Here is a 21801-nt window from a genome sequence, read left to right on the forward strand (position 1 = left end):
AATAATTTCCGTGTATCTCATTTCATTTAAATTTCACAACTGTTAAGTTTCAGTCATAAATAACTCACTTTAAGTGTTTCTCCCTAGATTAAATAGGAAATACAAGGCAAAAGTTTCATAAACACACATAAATACTAATTTCTAGTAAGGATCCAACTCACACCACCATGTTTTTGGTGGTGAGAAATACAAATCTCAAATATAATTGTATCAATAATAATATAATTACATTAATATAATATTTGATATAATACTAATCATATCAAATATAATTGATATATAAATTATAAAGCTGACAAAATAGACTTCGCATATGGCCTGATCATATTTTCTTATTTGATACAAACATCGCAAGGCCAAGAATTCCTGGCAAAGATAAACGTCCCATTAGACATCTAGAAAAGCACCCTGCTTGACACTGGCTGTACATAAAAATGCAAACGAGTGATGACTCCTGACGACATCAGCTCCGTCCTCAGTGGTCTCTGACCCCCTCACTCCGCCAGATTCCGCATGTACACCCCCCGACACGCTGCCGCAGACACCTGAGGGGTCCCCCCCATCAGCACAAATTCCTGTCCCCACTCCCCCGCTGCCCCAGACACCTGACTGAGGGGTCCCCCCCATCAGCACAAATTCCTGTCCCCACTCCCCCGCTGCCCCAGACACCTGACTGAGGGGTCCCCCCCAACAGCACGAATTCCTGTCCCCACTCCCCCGCTGCCCCAGACACCTGACTGAGGGGTCCCCCCCAACAGCACGAATTCCTGTCCCCACTCCCCCGCTGCCCCAGACACCTGACTGAGGGGTCCCCCCCAACAGCACGAATTCCTGTCCCCACTCCCCCGCTGCCCTGCCACCGAGGCCCCGGGGCTCGGGCTGCCGCGGCGGGCGGCTTGTCCGTCACGTCTCGTTGGAATTTGCTCTCCTGCCCCCTCTTTGTCCAGCTACGTCACCCGGGTTCCAGCTTCACAACTCACTCAAGTCTCTCTGACACTCTCTTGTGCCTAACAAATGCTTCTTTATGGCACCAGTCACCACGCCACCTGCGGCTATTGCTCATTTCTGTTTTTCCGACAAAGCTGAGGTCTGCTCTGGACTCGCATGTGCGGTGTCTGCAAAGAGAAGGGATGCAGGGTGGCTGTTCCCCTGCAGTGACCTGGGGGGTCTAGAACGTGGGGGGGCCCTGTGTCTAGTGGACGGGCGAGCTCTGCTTGTATCCAAGGAGATGTGGTGGCAGAAGCTGGCCCGGACTCCTGCCCATGGACGTCTCTGTCCAGCAGCAGAAGAGGAACACGCATATGAGCCCCAGGAGCAAACCCAAGCAGAGTGGCAATGAGAAGGTTTCCTGGAAATACATTTAAGCCTAATTTTTAAGCAAGTAACAGAAATTTCCAAATCTGAGGTGTGGCACTTTCAAAATTACAGAAGCAGAAAGAACCGTTCTCTGCAAGAAGCATCGTAAACTACAGAAACACACCGAAAAGAGTTTGGGTGCAAATAGGAAGTGACACTGGTGGGACAGATGGCTGGCTGGGGACCTTGAAGGCACAGCGAGGAAACGCAGATTAGACGGGAGAGGCAACGGGGAGGCTTTCTGCACCCCGGAGGAGGGCAGCTCTAGAAAAACAGCGGCGCCTGCCGATGGCGAGCCCTGGGATTCTGAAATAATGAAGGTAGTTACAGCGTGCACTGTCTAATTGCACACGGGCAATTTATAGCAAGGCTCGTTTCTAACCTAAACCAAATAGAGTATTAAAATAAACCAAAGACAGACACTGCCATCTGAATCAGCTCCCCATGGAATAAATTTCCGTATTAACGCTCTGCTGTTCAACATAATTTGTGTATAAATCTGTCTCTTGACCGACGCAGAAATCTAATATTGATTGCCCGAGGAGCATCGCGATGGCCCAGACCCATTATTCATCTGCCATCGCTACAGACATGTACTGAGATCGAAACCACAAGCCTCCTTCTTGCCGCAAAATGGATTTAGTTCACCGTGATGGGTCTAAAATCTATACGAGGAAGGCTGAGGGGATAGTAAATGAGGAACAAAAATAAAATATAGGCATGTGCTCCAAAGCCATAGTATTATACAAGCATCATGCATTCCCACACTTTTTTTCACACTGCCCATGACATTGAATCCCAAAAACAAGTTACTGTTACAGAGTATATTTCTCTTTTCAATGCCTACTTCCTAAGTATCTAACAATTTCAAAGATCACTCCCAATTTGATTTAAAAAAAAAACACAAAAAAATGGGATCTGCAGCATTTCAGGTTCCTAGGACTCCTCACCTTTGCTAACTGAATAATCCCCCATTTACTAAACTGTTCATCTCCCTTTATCTCTTCAGTGGCTTGTGAGGGTCAAAAACTGTTACTCTTCCATTTAATTTCCGAGGATTTCCTCGCCGTATGTCTCTTTCAGGAGGATCACAGAGAACCGGGTTCCCCTGTGACAGGTTACAATAGAGCATGCTGGCTCGGGTCACTGACTTTACTTGAAATACAACGATAAAAACGATGCTGAATGAAAGAAATGATTTTTTAAAAACTAAGCCACAAGAAAGAGTCACCTCAGTTTTCTGGAGATGAGAGAAAGAGGCATTTTCTGGCCTGATTTATCTAAGTAATTGCTCCAGACTTTCACCTCATCTGGCAATAAATACACAATTTCATGAAGTTTTATACTGAAAGTATAGAGCTGAGCAAGCTCTATTTTGGCTTCTTAAAGCCACTGATCTTCTAATTGTCTCATGTAAACAACGACCCCCCTGCCTCCTTACCACCTTGCATTTCATGAATCCATTCTCCAAATCAGCTTGTTCCTTGCCCAGTAGCCATGACATTCAACTCTAGTCATGACAGCCATATAAGGGCTAAGTTTTAAAGTTTCTCTATTTCATTCACAATATTTCTCTAACTTATCTGGCTTTGGCTCTTCTTGTTTTTCAGTTGAACTAATTCAGGCCGGAAAAAAACAACACACGCAAAAAAAACATGTATCACTGAAGACGAAAGTCGTTCCCTATAGAAGGCAGCTGCCTTCCTTGGAAACTATTCATTTAGAACAGTAGCAGCTTCCAGACTTCGCACATTACTTCCCCAAATTTGCTGAATTTAGCACCAGCCAGCTTGGTACTAAAACACTCAGAACTCGAAGACATGTGGGTGAGCTCCCATCTTCCTGTGCAGGCTCATTCCACACGCTCACAGAGCCACGGCTCCCGAGCTCTTTGTTGTATTTCTTCTTGTAAACACATCCTTGTGGCATTTATCAAAATCGGGCAGAGATCTGCCGGCTTGGAACCTTTTAAGTTCCTTTGTGATTTTGGTTTAAATCATGTAGGTGATGAAATACTGAATTTGTATTAAATTCTGGATTAATCACTACTGTTTCTTCCCTGTTTAACAGTATTACTAACAGACATTAAATGTCCATGACATGTGTGACATTAGAGGAGGGTATCATATAATCCAGAAAACATTCTTCACTTAAATGAGCTCATGGTTCATTTATTATCAAGGTCATTTATTTATAAGAAAGATCTTGCCAACTCACGACTCTGCCTGGAGTGTGTTTGGTTACCAGACGCCTGTAAGTGCCTATTAAATTGCATTTTACAGTCATGGTGGCCGGGAGCCGAAGTTCCTGAGTTATATTGTGGCACCTATAAAAAAACCATCACGTTACACAGATCCAGGTGCCTGTGACCACTGCCAGCAGCCAGAGGACATCCGCTTTAGGGAGTGTCCTCTTTGTCCACATGGCCTGCCATTTCATCTGATAGGCCGCCCATCTGTTCGTCCGGATGCCACTCTCTAGAGTAACTGGGTTAAAACTATAAGATGCTGAAAAGCACTCACACTGCCCACTGCATTTTTAACTGACTGATATTTATGTCAGTGACTTCTCATTTCACAGGCTAGTGATTAAAATTGTTTTGTGTGACAGTGTCTTAAGAGGTAAACACCATCTTCAATTTTTATTCAGTACATGAAATCACTGAAGATTAAGGTGATTATCGTTAAAGGAGTACATGTTGCAGTGAGAAGCTATGGAGTTTTGTGGTTTAGAGCTTTGCCTCTGAAGTCAACTTGCCAAGGTGAGAATGAATCCCTGCTCCACCTGTTACTAACTCCATGAATCTGGGCAAGTTACCAGAGTTACTGGGAAGATTTAATAAAGAATCAAATATGTTATTTTACATATAATAATTCCTAAGTAAACATTTGCTATTATTATCAATAATCACCTTGTTTGATATCTGTCTCAAATTGGTATAATAAAGTTAAGAACCAAACATTTATTACATTTTAGATGGAATGTGCTACATGGACACATTACAAGATGAATCCAATCTCTCAAATGTGCTTCACTGGATTTTAAATATAACCCGTATGATCCATATTTTAAGAACGATCCATTTTTAAGCCCTTTCAGCGATGCCTCACGCAGCGTTTATCGAAGCCGGTTCCTGAAATCCTAGAAACCAACGTGTTATTGACGAGCACACACAGAACAGGCGACAGCCTTAGAGAAAGCAGAGGGGATGTTCACAGAAGTTCCATTTTCTGACTCATTTAAACCTAAAGTCCAAACACAATTCATCCTAAAAATGCCAAAACGAATTTCTGCAATGAGCAAAGTGACAATGAATCCATAGCAAGTATACTGTTTTCTTCAATGCAGGCACAGGCACTTGCAAAGCCTTTCAACCCTCATTTTCATGCAGACAATAAAACCCAGGTGATAATTTACAAAGCAAAGGAAGATTTGGAAGGAAAAGAAAGTCAACAAGGTTAATACGCAGACTCTGGAAACAGGGACATGAACTCCTTTGCTTGGCGATGGTACAGTTAGCTCAGATCTTTGGAAACTCCTGCTGCTGAGCCCTCTCAGGTCCACTGACTGCCTCAGAACAAAAGTTGCCCTAGTCAGCAAAGTATTGGCCAGATTCACTGTATTTATTCACCGTATTATTTGTATTAATTTCCCTCCTGGGTATGTTGCTTTTCAGTATTAGGAAATGAATCCATAGGGAGAAACTATCATATATGCAAAGCATAGCAAAGCAAAATTATTAGGCTGAAATTAGTCTCTACATATACAACTTATAAACACTCAAAAAAAACTCTTTCTTCAAACACAAATTCTCTGAAATTTCAATATTAGAGCAACCACAATATTAGAGATACCAGACTATCTCACAGAGCTAATGATACAAACTAGATTAGCAATTAGACCTCCACATCGCTGTTAAATATGGCACTTGATGTATTTCATATCAAAGACAACCACCCATGATGGAGGAGGGCTTGCATTGGTTAGCACAAAAATTTTTTGATTAAAGTGCATTTTTTAATTAAAATTGATATAACACAACAGTTTTAAAATCACTAATTTCTTTCAGTTGATTCAAATCTTACTGTTTGACCATATATTTTGAAGATACACATATATCACTTATGTACCAAAAAATAAATAAAATTTTTTGCCTTGAACTTCATAAAACTCATACATAGTCCAGTTGTTCATTTTAAAATAATTAGAGTTAACAATCATCATATTGTGGCTTTAAGAAGTAAAATATAGGTCTTACCTCTTCCCACTGATGTATGTATCTGATTAATCTTGAAAGTCGTAACAAACGCAGGAGACTGAGGATTTTTGTAAACCTCACGATGCGCAGCGCCCTGGCAGTCTTGTAGACCTCTGAATCCATTCCCTTTTCTACAATGAGGAAGATATAATCCACTGGGATCGATGAGATGAAGTCAACCACAAACCAGCTTTTTAAATAATTCATTTTGATTACTTTAGGGTCCAGGATGATTTCAGAGCTGTCCTCGTTGACAGTCCCAGTCCTAAAATTCATGATCAGGTCCAAGAGGAACACTGTGTCTGAGGCCACGTTGAAAATAATCCACGGTGTTGTAGTTTGTTCTGTAAAGAATGTTATTCCAACGGGTATGATGACCAGATTTCCAACCATCATTATGAGCATTATTAAATCCCAATAAAACCTACAACAAACACAAAATCATAACGTAAGATGCAGACAATAACCAGACCATCCCCCCCATAAAAAATTATTACTGATTAATGGTTAATAAATGAGTAAAAGAACAAAGTGTTGGTTTTACAAATAAGGTAACTAACTCCTTCAATGGCAACAAATTTAAGTCTAAATAAAATTAACATATTCCTAAAGCAAGATATTGTGATTACAGAATTCTAAAAATTATTTGGTGTCATGTTATAGAAACAGATTCGAAAACACCCATAACTCCATTTATCTAGTAAAGGAGTAAAAACAACCTTTCCCTGTAGTTTACATGGAAACCGGGAGTATAAAACCAGAAGATCTACCTTAAAAACCTACTTTGGGGCACATTCTTTGGAGGCGCTTTGAAGTATTTTATATGTCACATTACAAATCACAGATTAGAATACACAGTAATAGCCTGGCCGGGCGTGGCTCAGCGGTTGAGCATCGACCTAGGATCCAGGCGATCAGGGTTCGATTCCCGGTCAGGGCACAGGCCCGGGTTGCGGGCTCGATCCCCAGTCGGGGGCGCGCAGGAGGCAGCCGATCAATGACTCTCATCATTGATGTTTCTCTCTCTCTCCCTCTCCTTTCCTCTCTCTGAAATCAATAAAGATATATTTTTAAAAAAAAGAATACACAGTAATAAATAGGTTACACTAAAGACATGGGTACCGCAAATTTCTTCCTGGGAGATTAGGTCAAACATGGATTCTAGAATAGCCCATAGCTTCACAGCACTCCAAATGTTTATGCTTTAGTCTTCTTTAGTTTGAGATAGGAAAACTAATTTTTTTCTGAGGCTAAAAATAATTGAAAAGATTCTACTCTAGATGTGAAACAAGAATCTATGATTATTAACTACCTTTCAAAACACTCTTATCTCACCTTATATTAAAACTGAGAGAAAACCAGGAACTTTTAGGTGATTCCAGGTTAACATATAACTAAATTCTTCAGAGATGATTATGTTATTTTCATTTGGATTCTTTCAAAGTCTACTGACACTATCAGCAGACTATTTATACTGGTGACAGTGTATCCTTATAACAAGAAAGACACAAATCCGCAGCGCATCTCTGCAGTAACGACAAGTCTGAAAACATGAGTCACTTTATCCTGGTCATGTGTGTCCTGTTTTGGAAGTTCTGCCACATAAACTTTTATGACGGAAATTTCTGTTAACCAAGATATTTTTATCTAACATTCCTTCTCCCACTTAGATTGTTTGGGCCACATTTTGGTAAAGGGGTCCATTCGCATGCACCTGTCGAAGTTGCGATCATCCCTAATTATCAGTGGCTCCTGGGATAAAAGGCGCTCCCCCCTTGCGTCCACCCATCCCCAACATTACAGAAACGGCAAATGTTGGTCATTTTGAAGATTCTACCAATCTCTCTGTCAAAGCGAACCTAGACATTTACGGACAAGTACACAAATACCCATGTCAAGCATACATTGGGCACCGGCAATTTCAACGAAACCTTTCCTCTTTTTTTTCTCTAAATGGAAATGTGCACAATGTGCCACTTAGCACACCAAGGACAAAGGAGAGGTGGAGACAGGATGCAACACCGTAACAGTTATTTCACAAGGAAGCGACATCATCGGGCTCCCAAATGGAATCGAGTGAGGCCCGAGGACTCGCGCTGTGCGCTCCTCTTCTCCGGCCTTCCGTGGGCTCCTGTCTCTGGCGTCCCTGGGAGCTGCTGTTCCCCTGGGTGTCATAAACAGCCTTTTATCTTCAGTTCCACACAGGCTCTTTGGGCAACACCATACACCCATCCATGTCTTCCGTGGTAATTTGGAACTGAAGACCGCAGAAGCTTTATCTCCAGTCCCTCCCTGTCTTCAAGCCTCCGGACCCTCTAAGCTGAACCTGCCCCCTTGCGTGTCTCACACTCTGCTTATTAAACAGGGCGCCCAGGCTCTGCCTCCCCATCTGGCCCCCACATACCCTCCTCCTGTCCCCTCCCTCAGGGAATAGAACCCTGTACCCCTGATTTGCAAACCAGAAACCTTGGAGCATCCGAGATAGCCCCAGGCCCTAAACCTGCTCAATCTCATAGTCGGTCACCAAGGCTGCTTGGTTCTAATACCCAGATATAAGGTGTATTCGTCCACTGGTCCTTAACGATCCCCACTGCAGCTGTCTCCAACCAGACATGCTTACCAGAGGTTTAATTTGGAGACGAGTTACTTAAATTCTCTAATACTACATTTTCTCATCTGTAAAATGAATATTATAGAACCAAATATGTAGAGTTTTACAAATTAAATAAAATAATATATATAAATCACAAATCCTCGCATAAAACAACAAACTCCGGACACAATGCTGGTGGCCCATTTAGTATTTGTTTACTTTCCCTTACCAAAAGAAATCCGTTTTTATGGGGAGCGGCCAGGAGCCCATTGAAAAATACTCACTTCTACAGACATCTCTGTATTTCTATCATTAAGATAGGAGCTACTTTTTTAAGGAAAGGTCATGTCCTATCCATCTTAGTCAACAGAGATGAAAAGTATGAAGTGCCATCCAATCTTTATTATTGCAATGATGTTTACTCCACCATAGCTTTTTATTACTGGCATTTAACAGGGCCTGAAGCCATTAGATGTATCGATATCAACATGAAGCTCCATTAATCCTTAGCATGTCCTTTTAAAGTATCATTGACTCTATTTCATAGACATAAACACAGGCCCTGTTATAGACTTCGCATAATACAACTCCCTAGTTAACATGTGTTCACTCTCTGCTAGTCAAGAAAAATATACCTATCACCCACTCCAGAAGTGTGGTGTCACTTCTTTATTTTTAAACAACACATACGTCCCTGAAAACTGACCTCATGAGGTTCTCTGGCCTACCTGCCCACAGGTTTCTCCTCTTGACTCCTAGCTCTGCAAATTTCCCTTGGACACTCGGGCTCTCCCTCATCTCTCAGTTTCTGTGTCTCACACGTTTCATTACAGAATTATCTTCCCTCTATTCCCTCTTCCCATCCCCACTGTTCTCCCTCCAGTCAGGGCAGAGCTACCTACCCCTTGCTTAGCATATTTTAAGAGTCCCCAGAATACGGCATCTGGTTCAATCTACTCGCCAGTCCCAGAGCAGCCTGCCTAACACGGAGCGCGCCAGGCCAAGAACCATCAGTGACTCTCTCAATTCAATAGAAACAACTTATCCTGGTTTCCAAAGAAAACCTTCGCAGCCTCTACGTTAACGCTTTATGGCAAGAACCTCGTATCTCAGGAGAGAGAGTCCCTGCCATGCGCACCTGGGTCCAAGTACAGGAGATACAGTTACTTCCACTCTACCTGTTATTTTTCCTGTTAGCATCACCTGTCCTTCAGGTCTCATTCTGGTGATAAGTTTCTTAGTTGCTGTTTTGTTGTTGTTGTTTTTCACAAGTCCCAGAACAACATATATTTTCAGTGTGCTTCTTATTTTATTATTTCTTACATCACTAATTATTTATCCTCCATCATCACTGGATTTAAGTTTACAGAAGTTCAAAATTATATCTTGTCTTTTGTTTAACTTCTGCAGGAATGTAAACAGTATCTAGACAAGCCAGTGCGAGAAGCTAAATTAATTTAAGTTTTAATGGAAAGATGCACTTCGGTGGGGGTATTTAAAGAAATCCTTCTTAATAACCCAAAGAGCCATTAATGCAGTAAATAATTTCTTAATTTACCTTTTACATAACACTGAATTTTTATCATTGAGGATTTTATTAACATAGAATACATTAAAATAAATTAAATAAGAAACCAGATTAAGAATACGTTCTCAGGTTAGACAGCCTGAAAGCAAAACAGGTCTAGAGTCGCCAATTGGTTTCATAGACTACGAAACTCCCCTCCTTTCCTTCCTGCTCTAGACGGACACCAGTTATTTGTATAAGATCTTGGCTGGCTCCTGAAGGCAGACTGGGTGGGGTTCAAACTCTAGTTCTCCCGGCTGCACGGACTGGGCCAAGGGGTTTGCCACCGGGAACTTCAGCTTCCTTGCCCCTCACTCTCATTTACGCGCCAGCAGAGCCGGGCTGCCTGGCCTTCCGCTGGCGCCCCCTTGCTTGCCTTACCCCTACGCAGGCGGTGGCACCCCGGCCAGCTCTCATCCCGGCTCGGGCTCCCTCCTTCCCCTCCTCGGCCCCGCAGGCCCACGTGGTGCCCAGATGCCCCCAGGGCCTGGAGACCAGTTAGGCCCTTCCCACCAGCCCCGCAGGCCCACGTGGTGCCCAGATGCCCCCAGGGCCTGGAGACCAGTTAGGCCCTTCCCACCAGCCCCACAGGCCAGCGCCTCCAATGGCCCAGAGGAGCAGCCACCCAACGGGCCAAAACCCAGACAGCGACCTTATGGACTCAGGATAACCCTCCGGGCATTCTTATTTCTGCTTATTACAGCATGTCTGCTTCTTTGTCTTCTTCCCACTGGCCTCCAGGTGTAAAACTTAAAAAATGCTTCCTGGCTCCTTGTGCCCGGCTCTGGGTGGGACCAGCCTGACAGGGCTTCTCACACAACAGCTTCCACCGTCAGCTCTTCCTGCTCGTTCCACTGCCATCAGTCCCCACGACGGTTTTATGATGCCATGACTCTGCTTACTAATGTTCCTGTTTCCACCTGCCCCAGCAAATGACTCCTACTTACAGCCACCAGACTCCTTATCGCCTTCACGATGAAGTGCGATCACTCAGAATCCTCTCCCAGTCCCAATTCTTTACCTTGAGGCTCAGCATTTGGCAGGTGCATGGTCCTCAGCTAAATTAAAGACTCTGTGTTTCAGATGCCTCATCTTTGTCACTGCTGACAAATGTCTGGGGTGTCCCTCTCCTACGACCCAAACTCCGACCTCAGGTTCTCTTTGTGATTTCAAGCATTTGCAGATACCTACTAGTGGACAGTGGATACTTTAGCGCAATAATAATCTGGTAAATAAGGAACAATTGATAAACAATGTCTGCAATTACTGCTTTTGTGCTCCTTCTGGCCAAACTGTACGCCGATCTTCTTTATACCTGAATTGCCTAGCAAACGATATGCATACCGCCAATTTCCCAAAGATCAAACTTCAAATTAATCACAGTTATGTTAATGAGGGTTTATTACAATATCATAAGATTGTAATTAAAATATATCATTTGTTCTTTTGGATGGTTTTGAAATTAAACAGGTACAGGCCTTCTGTATTTCTCCTTGGTGGTAGAATGATGACGCATACTTTTAAACTATTTTAATTTTCTTGCTTTAGACAACAGAAAGATGTCATTCAAGGGTATTTTCATTATGTCATTCAGATTGACTCCAGTGAAGTCAATTTTCATTCCACTGAATCAAAACATCTGTTTACCCCTCCCTGTCACACACGAAATATATTTCTATAAGTCTACAGCTTTCATCAAAAACACAGAATGGAGCAGAACTCCCTGAGGACTGAGTAGGTCTACGCTGCAGGATTCTATCTGTGTGACCACATAGAGATTTTTTTATAAAAATGAAAACCCTGAATTTATAAAAGGCAAGTAGAAAACTTATAAACAGCTCCTACTGTTTAAAGTTAGGCTTAAAAATTGGACTTTAAAAAGTTCAATCTAAAACGACTCCTTAGCTTCTCGATATTTTTATTTGACTTGTCACTGAGTGATTTTCAAAATAGTCAACGCAATGACAGCCATCCCGTGGGAATGAATCAAAATTATACCCATTTTTTGTCAGATTGGAAAAAAAATATATTTGTTGGTGTGCCACAGAATTTTAGCAATTAGCTTATGTGTGTCATGAGATGAGAAAGGTTGAAAATCGCTGCCTTAAAGGAAAGCAAATACATGGTCAGCGGTCATGTCAACCAAAATGCGTTCTAGCATCATTCACTCTAGCGTAAAAATCCCATAAGTTCGTGTCTATTTGTTAAAATGTTTCCAAGGACAGACTGAAGGAAACTTGGCATTAGCTCATCTTAACGACAGTCTCATGACACAGACACTGAAGCCACCTTTACTTGGAAGCTCAGTGAATGACTATCAGTCGCTAAGGGCTTTCTATTTGCTGATCTACTCTCACCCAACCACTGAAATCTTGAAAAGGAGGAACATGACTGAATTCCTCCCTGTCTAAATACATAGCTGAATAAAGGCTTATTCCAGTTTGGAGATTATAATTTCAGAATCATTCTTCCCTCGTTGCTACTGTAACCTTTCCACCACCCGGCTTGTTTTCAGATCGTCCAGTTTTTCTTTCTTGTCGCTGATAACGCGGGTCACTGCCCGTTTCCTGTTACTCTGTGGGTCCCAACCAACCGCACCTTTCTGTCCATCCCCAGGCTGCCGACGCCCCACGGATCACTCGCACCATTGCTCTAGTTTGAGGGTGTCATGGAAGGTGCAGAATCAGTGTCCAAGCATATTCTTGTGCCCTTAAGTCTGCAAAATAGCTACGTTTTAAGGGAGGTTTGGAACATGTTCATGGTCTTGATTTCTATATATGGAAATTTACCTCACTGAATATTGAAAAGGATGGTAGCCTCAGGGCAACAAAGCACAAGTAATACTTATTAGATAACACTTTGTAAACATTGTCTCATTTAATACTTAGATCAAAGCAGTAGAAAGCATTGTTTAAATTTAACAAGAGGAAACGAAAACCCATCCAGCTGAGGCCTTTCTTAAATTCTTGCAGGCAGGAAAGAGCCCATGACCAACATCCAAACTCCTTCCACCATATTAAATGCCTGACTAAATGATTCAAGGATTTAAAGTAGCATTAAAGAAAAAAGCTTTCCCACACACAATAGGGCGGCAAACCCCACTTTTCACCAGTCATGATGAGTCACCATCAAAATGAAAACAAAATTGCTTTCTCAGTGGAAAGCCCGAGCCCTAAAGGGAGTAGACAATGAAGCTGCAGGCAGGACTCCATGGCTGGTCTTTGGTTTCTGTGCCTTTTAATATGGAAGAGGCTGAGCGTCTAGTCTACCTACGTTCCCAGAGAATCAAGGTGACAGCTCACCTGTTCCAACGTCCTTGTGTTACTACGCATCTTCTACATAAAGGAGCGATGGGACTGCCTATTTCAAAGGGGATCTCTGAATTCTTTCTGCCTTGGCTGCAAAGATAGCTCACTAGTGTACAAACAAAAATGAGTTCAGATGCTCTAAAGGCAAAAAGCACTTAGAGAGTAAGAAAGAAAGTTAGTACCAAGTATTTTTTCAAAATTGTTATATCATAATCATTCCAACAAATGCGTACTGGCTATCTTCTCCACATCAGGTATGGTTCTATGCGCTCTAAGAAATGCAAACAAATTAGATACCAATTCTGCCCTCAAGAACTTCCAACTTAATAGGAAAGTGAAGACTTATACTTAAAACAGACATGGAGAGAATTTAAGACGTATGCATAAATAGTAAACTGAGTTTACTCTGAGTTTCCAAAGGAGAGAAATAACTGGTCATCTGTTTAAAGAAAGTGCTATTATCATGGAAATTCAGAGGCGATTTGCTGGGGGTTCTTGGGCTTGCACTTTACTCACAGCACATCTGTGACTTTATCGACAAATAAAGGCTGCTGCCTGGGCTCCTCACTGCACGCAAAAAAACCTAGACACAGCCAGTCCTCGAGAAAACAAGGTCCAGGAAAGACAAACAGTTCACTAATGTCTTCTAAAATATTTTAAGTCCTATTACAGACTAATGGAAAGATCAATCCCAGGGACACTCAGAAGAGTGATGAGTCTTCCTTGGGGGAAGGACGGAGAGTAGGCCAGGATATTTCACAGGTCGGTGAGTTGATATTTCACCTAACACTACAGTGACTTGCTCTGGTGTGCACAGAACCACCACATTTACTAAGCACTAAAGCTATGCTAGTTGCTAGGTTGCCACTAGCTACCCACTGGGACTGCCACTGGGAATGCCAAGAGAAAGACACCCAAGGTACAGAGAAAAGGAATGCAATGCCAGGGGAAGGTAAAAGGTATGGGTAGTGTGCGTACCTTTCAGTTAATACATTAGCTGTTATGATACATTAAACACACCCGTGGCTACATCCAATGTTCTCTCTCCATATAGTTTAAAACACCATTTTCCCAATGAAAATGAAGGATCATGATGACGGGCAGCCAAGAATGTGATTGAACAAAATCTCAATTAAAAAATGTTAAGTTCTGCTTATACTTATACATTTTCTATAATACATTATTTTCTTCAAAATATTTTAAAAATAATATCCACATATTCATTTTAACAATAGGCTTTTGAAGTTAAACATCATTTGTTTCCATGGATTTCAGGCTGTACATTGTACATGGGTGGATACATAGGAATGCCATTTCCATTCAGTTTATGTTTTATTTCTAAAACAATGCTTAAAGATGTGATGTCATACTTGAATTACGCTGCAGTTTGCACCCACTGGCAGCTATGTGTTATCTGGGGAGCAGAATGGGTGGTGTGTCAGGAAGAAAATGCATCTAAGAGAAGCATGTGTTCCCAAGTCAGTGACAAGCATGAAGGGTGTGTGGGCAACGTAACATTCGCTATGGAATATTTAAGAATCGAGGGCCAGCTTTCCTTAGCTGTCCTTGCAGGTCTCACAAACTCTAGGGCTTATTGTCAGCAGAATGGCCGTACAATGCGAAATTTTCAGTCACCTACAAATGAGTCGAGTGAACACCCCCCAACTCCCATTCACTTCAAGCCCCACCAAGAACGGATATGCGTATGTTTCCACATCGCTGTAGCATCTTTCCTCCCTTCCTTCTTTATTCTGTGGCATTTATTGCACCTTTTTCTTTTTTTTTTTTTTTCTTCAACAGAAAATATATCCACAATAGGATGTTGTTCCGCAGATAACTGAACCCCACTAACAAGCAGAAGTGATGTGTTCTTTTTTACGTAGCCCAGTGACCTGCAGGGAATTTTAAAACTGATTAAAAGTGTACTCGATCCTGTAAGAGGTTTTTGTGATGGGCATATGTCAGTTCATTTTTAAAAGACATGGCTTCCACCTTCATAAAAGTGACAGGCTGTGTGTTTTGTTTCTTCACCAACTAAAAAAGCAAATAACAAAAACAGGAAACCTGTGAAAAATAAAATCTAAGACTTTTCTTGGTACCAGAGAGATAACCAGAAAAAAAAAAAATGCAGGGACTCAAGAACTGATCTTATATATGTGTCAAATATAGCAATTCCTGAAATAATTATTCTGTTGTGTTTTGAGATTACTAACTCAAAAGTCAGTATTTAAAGCCATATGGTGTTATATAATAACATAAAAGATTAAAAGAGAAATATCAGCCTCTAGAATAGGATTATGAGAATTAAATCATGCCGAGACTGTTGGCAAAGTAAAACAGATGTAAATGTCTCCATTTACATCCCCCCCGTGCCTCCGACCTGTCCTCCCACTAATCCTCCACCTGATCGCAGAGCCTGAGACAGGCTAATCCAGTCATGTCTCCCCTGAACATCTTTTCCTAATTTCATCGGCACAGTTGCTCCCTGGGAGGACTGAGAGCTCATTTCATTGCTTTTCCTCTTCTTACCTTCTCCATCTTCAAGGGGACGGGCAACTCCTCCAGCACGAGGCCGGTGTCTCTAACCCACAGTCTCGCGGCCCAGGGTGTCTAACCCACAGTCCCGCGGCCCAGGGTGTCTAACCCACAGTCACGAGGCCCAGGGTGTCTAACCCACAGTCACGAGGCCCAGGGTCTCTAACCCACAGTCACGAGGCCCAGGGTGTCTAACCCACAGTCCCGCGGCCCAGGGTGTCTAACCCACAGTCACGAGGCCCAGGGTCTCTAACCCACAGTCACGAGGCCCAGGGTCTCTAACCCACAGTCCCGCGGCCCAGGGTGTCTAACCCACAGTCCCGCGGCCCAGGGTGTCTAACCCACAGTCCCGCGGCCCAGGGTGTCTAACCCACAGTCCCGCGGCCCAGGGTGTCTAACCCACAGTCCCGCGGCCCAGGGTGTCTAACCCACAGTCACGAGGCCCAGGGTCTCTAACCCACAGTCCCGCGGCCCAGGGTGTCTAACCCACAGTCCCGCGGCCCAGGGTGTCTGACCCACAGTCCCGCGGCCCAGGGTGTCTAACCCACAGTCACGAGGCCCAGGGTCTCTAACCCACAGTCACGAGGCCCAGGGTCTCTAACCCACAGTCACGAGGCCCAGGGTCTCTAACCCACAGTCACGAGGCCCAGGGTGTCTAACCCCCAGTCACGCGGCCCAGGGTGTCTAACCCACAGTCCCGCGGCCCAGGGTGTCTAACCCACAGTCCCGCGGCCCAGGGTGTCTAACCCCCAGTCACGCGGCCCAGGGTGTCTAACCCCCAGTCCCGCGGCCCAGGGTGTCTAACCCACAGTCCCGCGGCCCAGGGTGTCTAACCCACAGTCACGAGGCCCAGGGTCTCTAACCCACAGTCACGAGGCCCAGGGTGTCTAACCCACAGTCACGAGGCCCAGGGTCTCTAACCCACAGTCACGAGGCCCAGGGTGTCTAACCCACAGTCACGCGGCCCAGGGTGTCTAACCCACAGTGATTCCTCTTTGTCCCCATGACTCCCGTGGCACACAGACTTCTGAGAGTACCACACAGTGGCATTTCCAAAGTATCTTTTGGGTGGGATTAGGGCAGGGGGCAAACTGGAGCCGTGGAAGAGGGATTTAGGAAGATTTCAAGTAAAACTACTTCTTTATCCGGCACTCTGCTTTTGCTTAGAGTGCTAATTTTTGGTCAATAAAAAGTGTTACCATATCTTAAAGACACTTCACACGAGACTGCAGAAAAGTTTGGGTGGACAGAACTCTCACAGGCCATCCTTGGTATTTTATGAAAGGCAGTGATCATGTCTTGTTCTTCTACTGAATTTAAAGAAAAAATAAATAAACCCTGCAACAGTGTTATACACATTGTAAGCCCCAGAGAAGCATCCTTAGGCTTAATGGAGAAATGAGCTCCAGACGGAGCCAGGCGCCCCATTATGCTCCCTAAGTACCTTGGCTTCTCCTTCATGCACACACACACACACGCACACACACACACATCCTCGGTGTTGTAAATGCACACGGACACTTTTTTCAGGTCTATTTCTCCAGCTACAATGGATGTGCCGTAGTCAGGGGCCACGCTTATTTCTGCTTCCCACTATATCCCATCCCCATGGTTGAACACAGTGCCTGCAACTACAGTGAACTCTCTATCTACTGAATTGATAAAGAAATGAAGGAACAGCACTATAATCTCAGTCTATAAGTATCTGTCACTTGAATTTTTTTCTGTTGGCTGCATCTAAATATCATGAAAATGTGGACCAGCTGAAGATATCCAGAAAAGAATAGGCGGGAAGATAATTAAAGAAATGGAAGGTCTAATTTGTGAGAAAAGACTTGAAAAACTGAATACAGAAAAACTTGTCTAGATTAAAACTCTGAAGAGATGTAAACAGAATCCACACATCGTTAAAAGTAAACAAGGACGTAGATAACCAGTCCAGTGAGAAGGTGGCGGAGAAGCCACAGAACCAGTACCAGCTGGTCCTACAAACCCCAATGGCTTCAAGAACTGAGCCTCAAAGGGTGCGGTAAGAATATTTAGAGAGAGATTTTTCAAAGCTCGTGGGCCCCAGGCGTTACCTAGTGGTTTATCTTGATATCAGCCCAAGGATTGTTTGACCAACGACCTGCCCAGAGACCCACACTGGTCCTGGAGGGTGGAAAGTGCCATCCTCATATTGCTTCCTGAAAAACAGACATCCTAGAGCAAACTATTTGTTTTGTACCCATTTGTCTTGTCCCCCTTTGAATAAGAATTATATATCAAATGTTAAAAAATAAAGGCATTATAGAATAGCAACCCCTTTCACATTGAAGGCTATTGGATTTTCAAAAACACTGAAGAGAAGACAATGAGCTGAGACATCTTATCTGCTCGTACAGTGTCAACTATACTGTGGGCTCTGGAAAAATATTAGCAGAGACTGATGCTGTTAACAAATTTACAACACATTACATTGTAAAATGTGCATGGAAAGAAATCATACCGAGATCATATGCAAAGTTCTGCAAGTTATCAACCCAAACACTCTAAGATACTCTGAGGTACAACTTGATAAAATTCTAGAAATAAATACAACTAATACTAGTAAGGTAAATCAACTTTCTATCTCTGCTTTGGTACCTTTTAACTTGGTTGCCAAACTATTATGAAGTTGTAGGACTTTGTCAGACAATAACTGTAAAAAGACTTCAGCATTCATAAAGTATTTTCACAGTAATCATTCTCATTGTATTTTCTCAACAGTTTTGTGAGACATACAGAAATTTCTTATTAGTCCTCTGTTTACAAATGAGAAACCTGAATGAAACAATGGTATGTGACCGAGCCGAAATTACTTGGCTGGTCAGTGGTACCTGAGACTCGAAGCCAGGTTTTCTAGTCACTCATCCAGGATTTTCTCCATTCTAGTGTCCAGCATTATATTTATTTTGATTTGTATTTATTTGCATTTTTACACACATATGTTTTTATGCCATAGCCATAGTACAATTTTCTTTATACACAGAAGAATGACATGACTGAAAATAATTAGTATTCATTATCAAAATACATAGTCACAATTGCAAAATTATACATTTATCTCTGGCTTCACTCCAAATATCTACTACTGAAAATGCATAAACATACTAGATGGTGGATCCATAATTTGGATTCAGATGGTAATCCATTTATTAAATTCCAACCATTATGGATATTAGCACACAATCAAGCATTCTATCAAATTAGAGGAGTCTTATTTGATAAGGGGAATGTGGGCATTTTTAAAATATTTTCCAACTTAATTGCTCTTTCCTTAAAAACAACTTCATAGAAAAACAATAGTTATGTTTTTAAGACAAAATACTAATCTGTTGTTATAGTGTTTTGTCATATTTGTGTTTATTATTGAGCAAAACAAATTCCTTGGTGTTAGGGGGAATAAAGCTACTTAAGAATCAGTGTGACACAGTGGAAAGAAGGCAAGGTAGATGCAAACATGCTGAACTTCTGGTATTTAGCATTATCTAGACCTATACCTATGAGAATATCCCCTCACTCTGGGTTCCTATCTTTTCCTTGGAAAAAATGAACCTCGAAAAGTATCAATGGTCTCAGATCTAAGAGTTTTGTTTTGTACAAGTTATTTGAGTATCAAAGCAGGAAACTGAGAGAATGAAGTGATTTTAAGGAAAGTTAATATGGAAACTAACTAGGGAAAGACAAAGAAGAGACAGTAAAGAACCTAGTGAAGGAACAGTAGGTAAGATGTGCGATTATCTGGTTTCCAGAAGGAACTTAGAGTCAAGTAAAGCTCCCATGTCTTCTGCCAGGGACACTAGAAACTGATAATATGACAGTTTGGGTGTATATGGGGGAAGATTAAGAATTCAGTTTTGGAAATAATGAGTTTAATATGTTCAAGTCCACATGACAGAAGGCAGTGGGAACTGTCATCTTCTGAGACTTAGAAGTGATGCCAGAGCTTGGGGAACAACTTTAGGAGTCGGCGTATAGATTTGAAAACTGAAGCCCAGGGAAACAGAAGCCCTCCAAGGGAGAAATTATACACAGAAAAGGGGAAAGAGCCAAAGCAGTGGCCACGAGCCAAGCCCACTCTTGGGCAACAGGAATATAAATAGCAGGAAACGAGCTGAGGTGGAAATCTCGGAGGAGAAAGGGGCTTGGCAGTGTCATAGGTTAGTTTTTTCTAAAATGAAAATTGATTATTTTGTAAGATTCCCTTTAGGAAGAAATACATACTTGGATAAGTCTGTCATTGGGCTAGATTCCAATAACCTAAGCCAAAGAAGGACAAGTCGTCATATAGTTATATCCATCGGTGCGAAATGCCATGTTTGAACAATGCACCTAAATATAGTGTCGGCAGTGGCATAATTTTCGCTTCAATCCCATAAAATTTTATTTCAATTCAGTAAAATTTTTGATATTTTATACTTTGCAAGATGTATGAAAATGGCAAAAATACAAAGTCCAACATGATCCATTTGGATGACAATGAATAGGACAGAAACAAAGCACTCTGGGAACTGAGGAGAGGCAAACCAGTTAGTTCAGGAGACTGGAGGAAACTGAGGAAGGGCTGTAAGCTCACCCAGGGGTTTTGACAGATGAAGATCATGTCGAGGTAGACGGAGCATTTCAGATGGAAAAAACATGGATAAGGGAAGGCCCAGGGGGAGCAGATACAGAGGCTGTAGCCTCAGCACCTGACTTATTCTCGGCAGAGAGCAGGGGCTCTAAGAGTATTTGTTGTGCTACTGAAAGATTAAGTGAATGAATTAGAATACAGGCCTCAGAAAAGCCACGTGATTCAATCAGAATGCAGACTGCACCAAGGTGAACAGAGATGGCTTTGGTTATCGCTGATGCTGTTGTTCTCTGCCCACCCCCAACAAGTAGCTAGAATCACTCTCTTCACTGAAAAACAAGTTCAAACTGCAACAACCTGACTTTGAAAATTGAATTATTAAAGATTACAGATGAAAATGCTTGGCCAGAACATATAATTTCTCACCTGGGATAATACAGACACTTCAACTGCTATTGTATCAGCCAAATCTTGAAAATGTGCTTATTGATTACCTAAATTTTCCCAAAGCTTGAATATTGTTTGCACATAAAATGTGTATGAAGACTACATTCATCTTCATGTGCATGGCATAGTTCTTTACCCAACAAGAGGGTCAAAAGCAGTGATGCTAGTTTAAAAATTAGGTGTATAGAAATAAAATGAATGATGAAATGAGTGTAAAGGACTGGATAATTTATCTCAGCAGCTGGTTAGTTTTCCTAGACCAGCCAATAATTACTCCAAGCTTCATAATGAACTCCCAAAAATTCAGTTGAAGGCAAAAAATGGAAAACAACACGCATAGGAGGTAGAGAGAAAGGGCTGAGGAAGCCAGACCCGGGATTTGAACAGACAAAATGCAAGAGCCAAAGGAATAAAATGTGGCAATATGTAAATTAGTGTGGACATGTTTGGGAAGCTGGACAGAAACCAACCCTTGCAGAGCAACAGAGTGAATTCTGGGGAGAAGTTGGAAATAGAGAGGCACAGGAGCAATGGGGTCCCATAGCAAAGGAATTGAAAAGTAGCCAGAAAAATGTCGGAGTCAATATGGAATATTGTAGTAAGGCCTAGAAAGTCTTGGGTAACTGAGTGGCATAACCAAATAACGACTTTCCCTTTTGGAAAGCAGCGAAAATGATGAATGGAAATGGAAAGCGAGGCCGGGGGAAGGAGGTTGTGGTAACGTGACGTGAGGAGGGCGACGAGGGTTCGACGAGGGTTTGACGGGGTGAGGGCAGCGGGGATGAGAGAGAGAGGGCGAGTTCTGCCTTGTGACAATACCTAGTGTAGGCAGAGAAGGCAGTGCGGGAGGGGAAGGCGGCCCTAAGGTCTCCAACCTGAGTGCAGAATGGGGATGTCAGAGGTGGTGCAGGGACGGGAACGCGTCCTTAGGGGGCCTGGTTTGACGGGGAGACTCGATTCGCTTTTGGAAAACTGTGCTACGTGAATTCTGAGGAGGCTGGAAGAATGCCAGTGAAAATACTGCTTCAGTTGAAAAAGAAATGGGTCTAAAGGGTAGGCAGATTGGGAGCTGGGAGTGGAGGTGTTGGTTTAGGACGTGGGAGAAGAGGCGATGAGTAGGGCGTATAAGGGGAATAAGGGACA

The 21801-nt window shown here is 42.6% G+C and overlaps 1 protein-coding gene across 1 annotated transcript in view; it reads right to left on the reverse strand.

Annotated features, from left to right (window-relative positions):
- Positions 1-21801, reverse strand: part of HCN1 (hyperpolarization activated cyclic nucleotide gated potassium channel 1) — a gene marked incomplete at its 5' end in the record, with an annotated part of 254454 nt that overhangs the window by 213040 nt on the left and 19613 nt on the right. The window contains one exon of the mRNA XM_081132542.1: positions 5615-6038. Within this exon, the coding sequence (XP_080988668.1) occupies positions 5615-6038 (424 nt within the window). The remainder of the gene's footprint in view (positions 1-5614; positions 6039-21801) is intronic.

The sequence above is a fragment of the Miniopterus schreibersii genome (genome assembly GCF_964146895.1).
Source record: "Miniopterus schreibersii genome assembly, chromosome: 3".
NCBI classification, from domain to species: domain Eukaryota; kingdom Metazoa; phylum Chordata; class Mammalia; order Chiroptera; family Miniopteridae; genus Miniopterus; species Miniopterus schreibersii.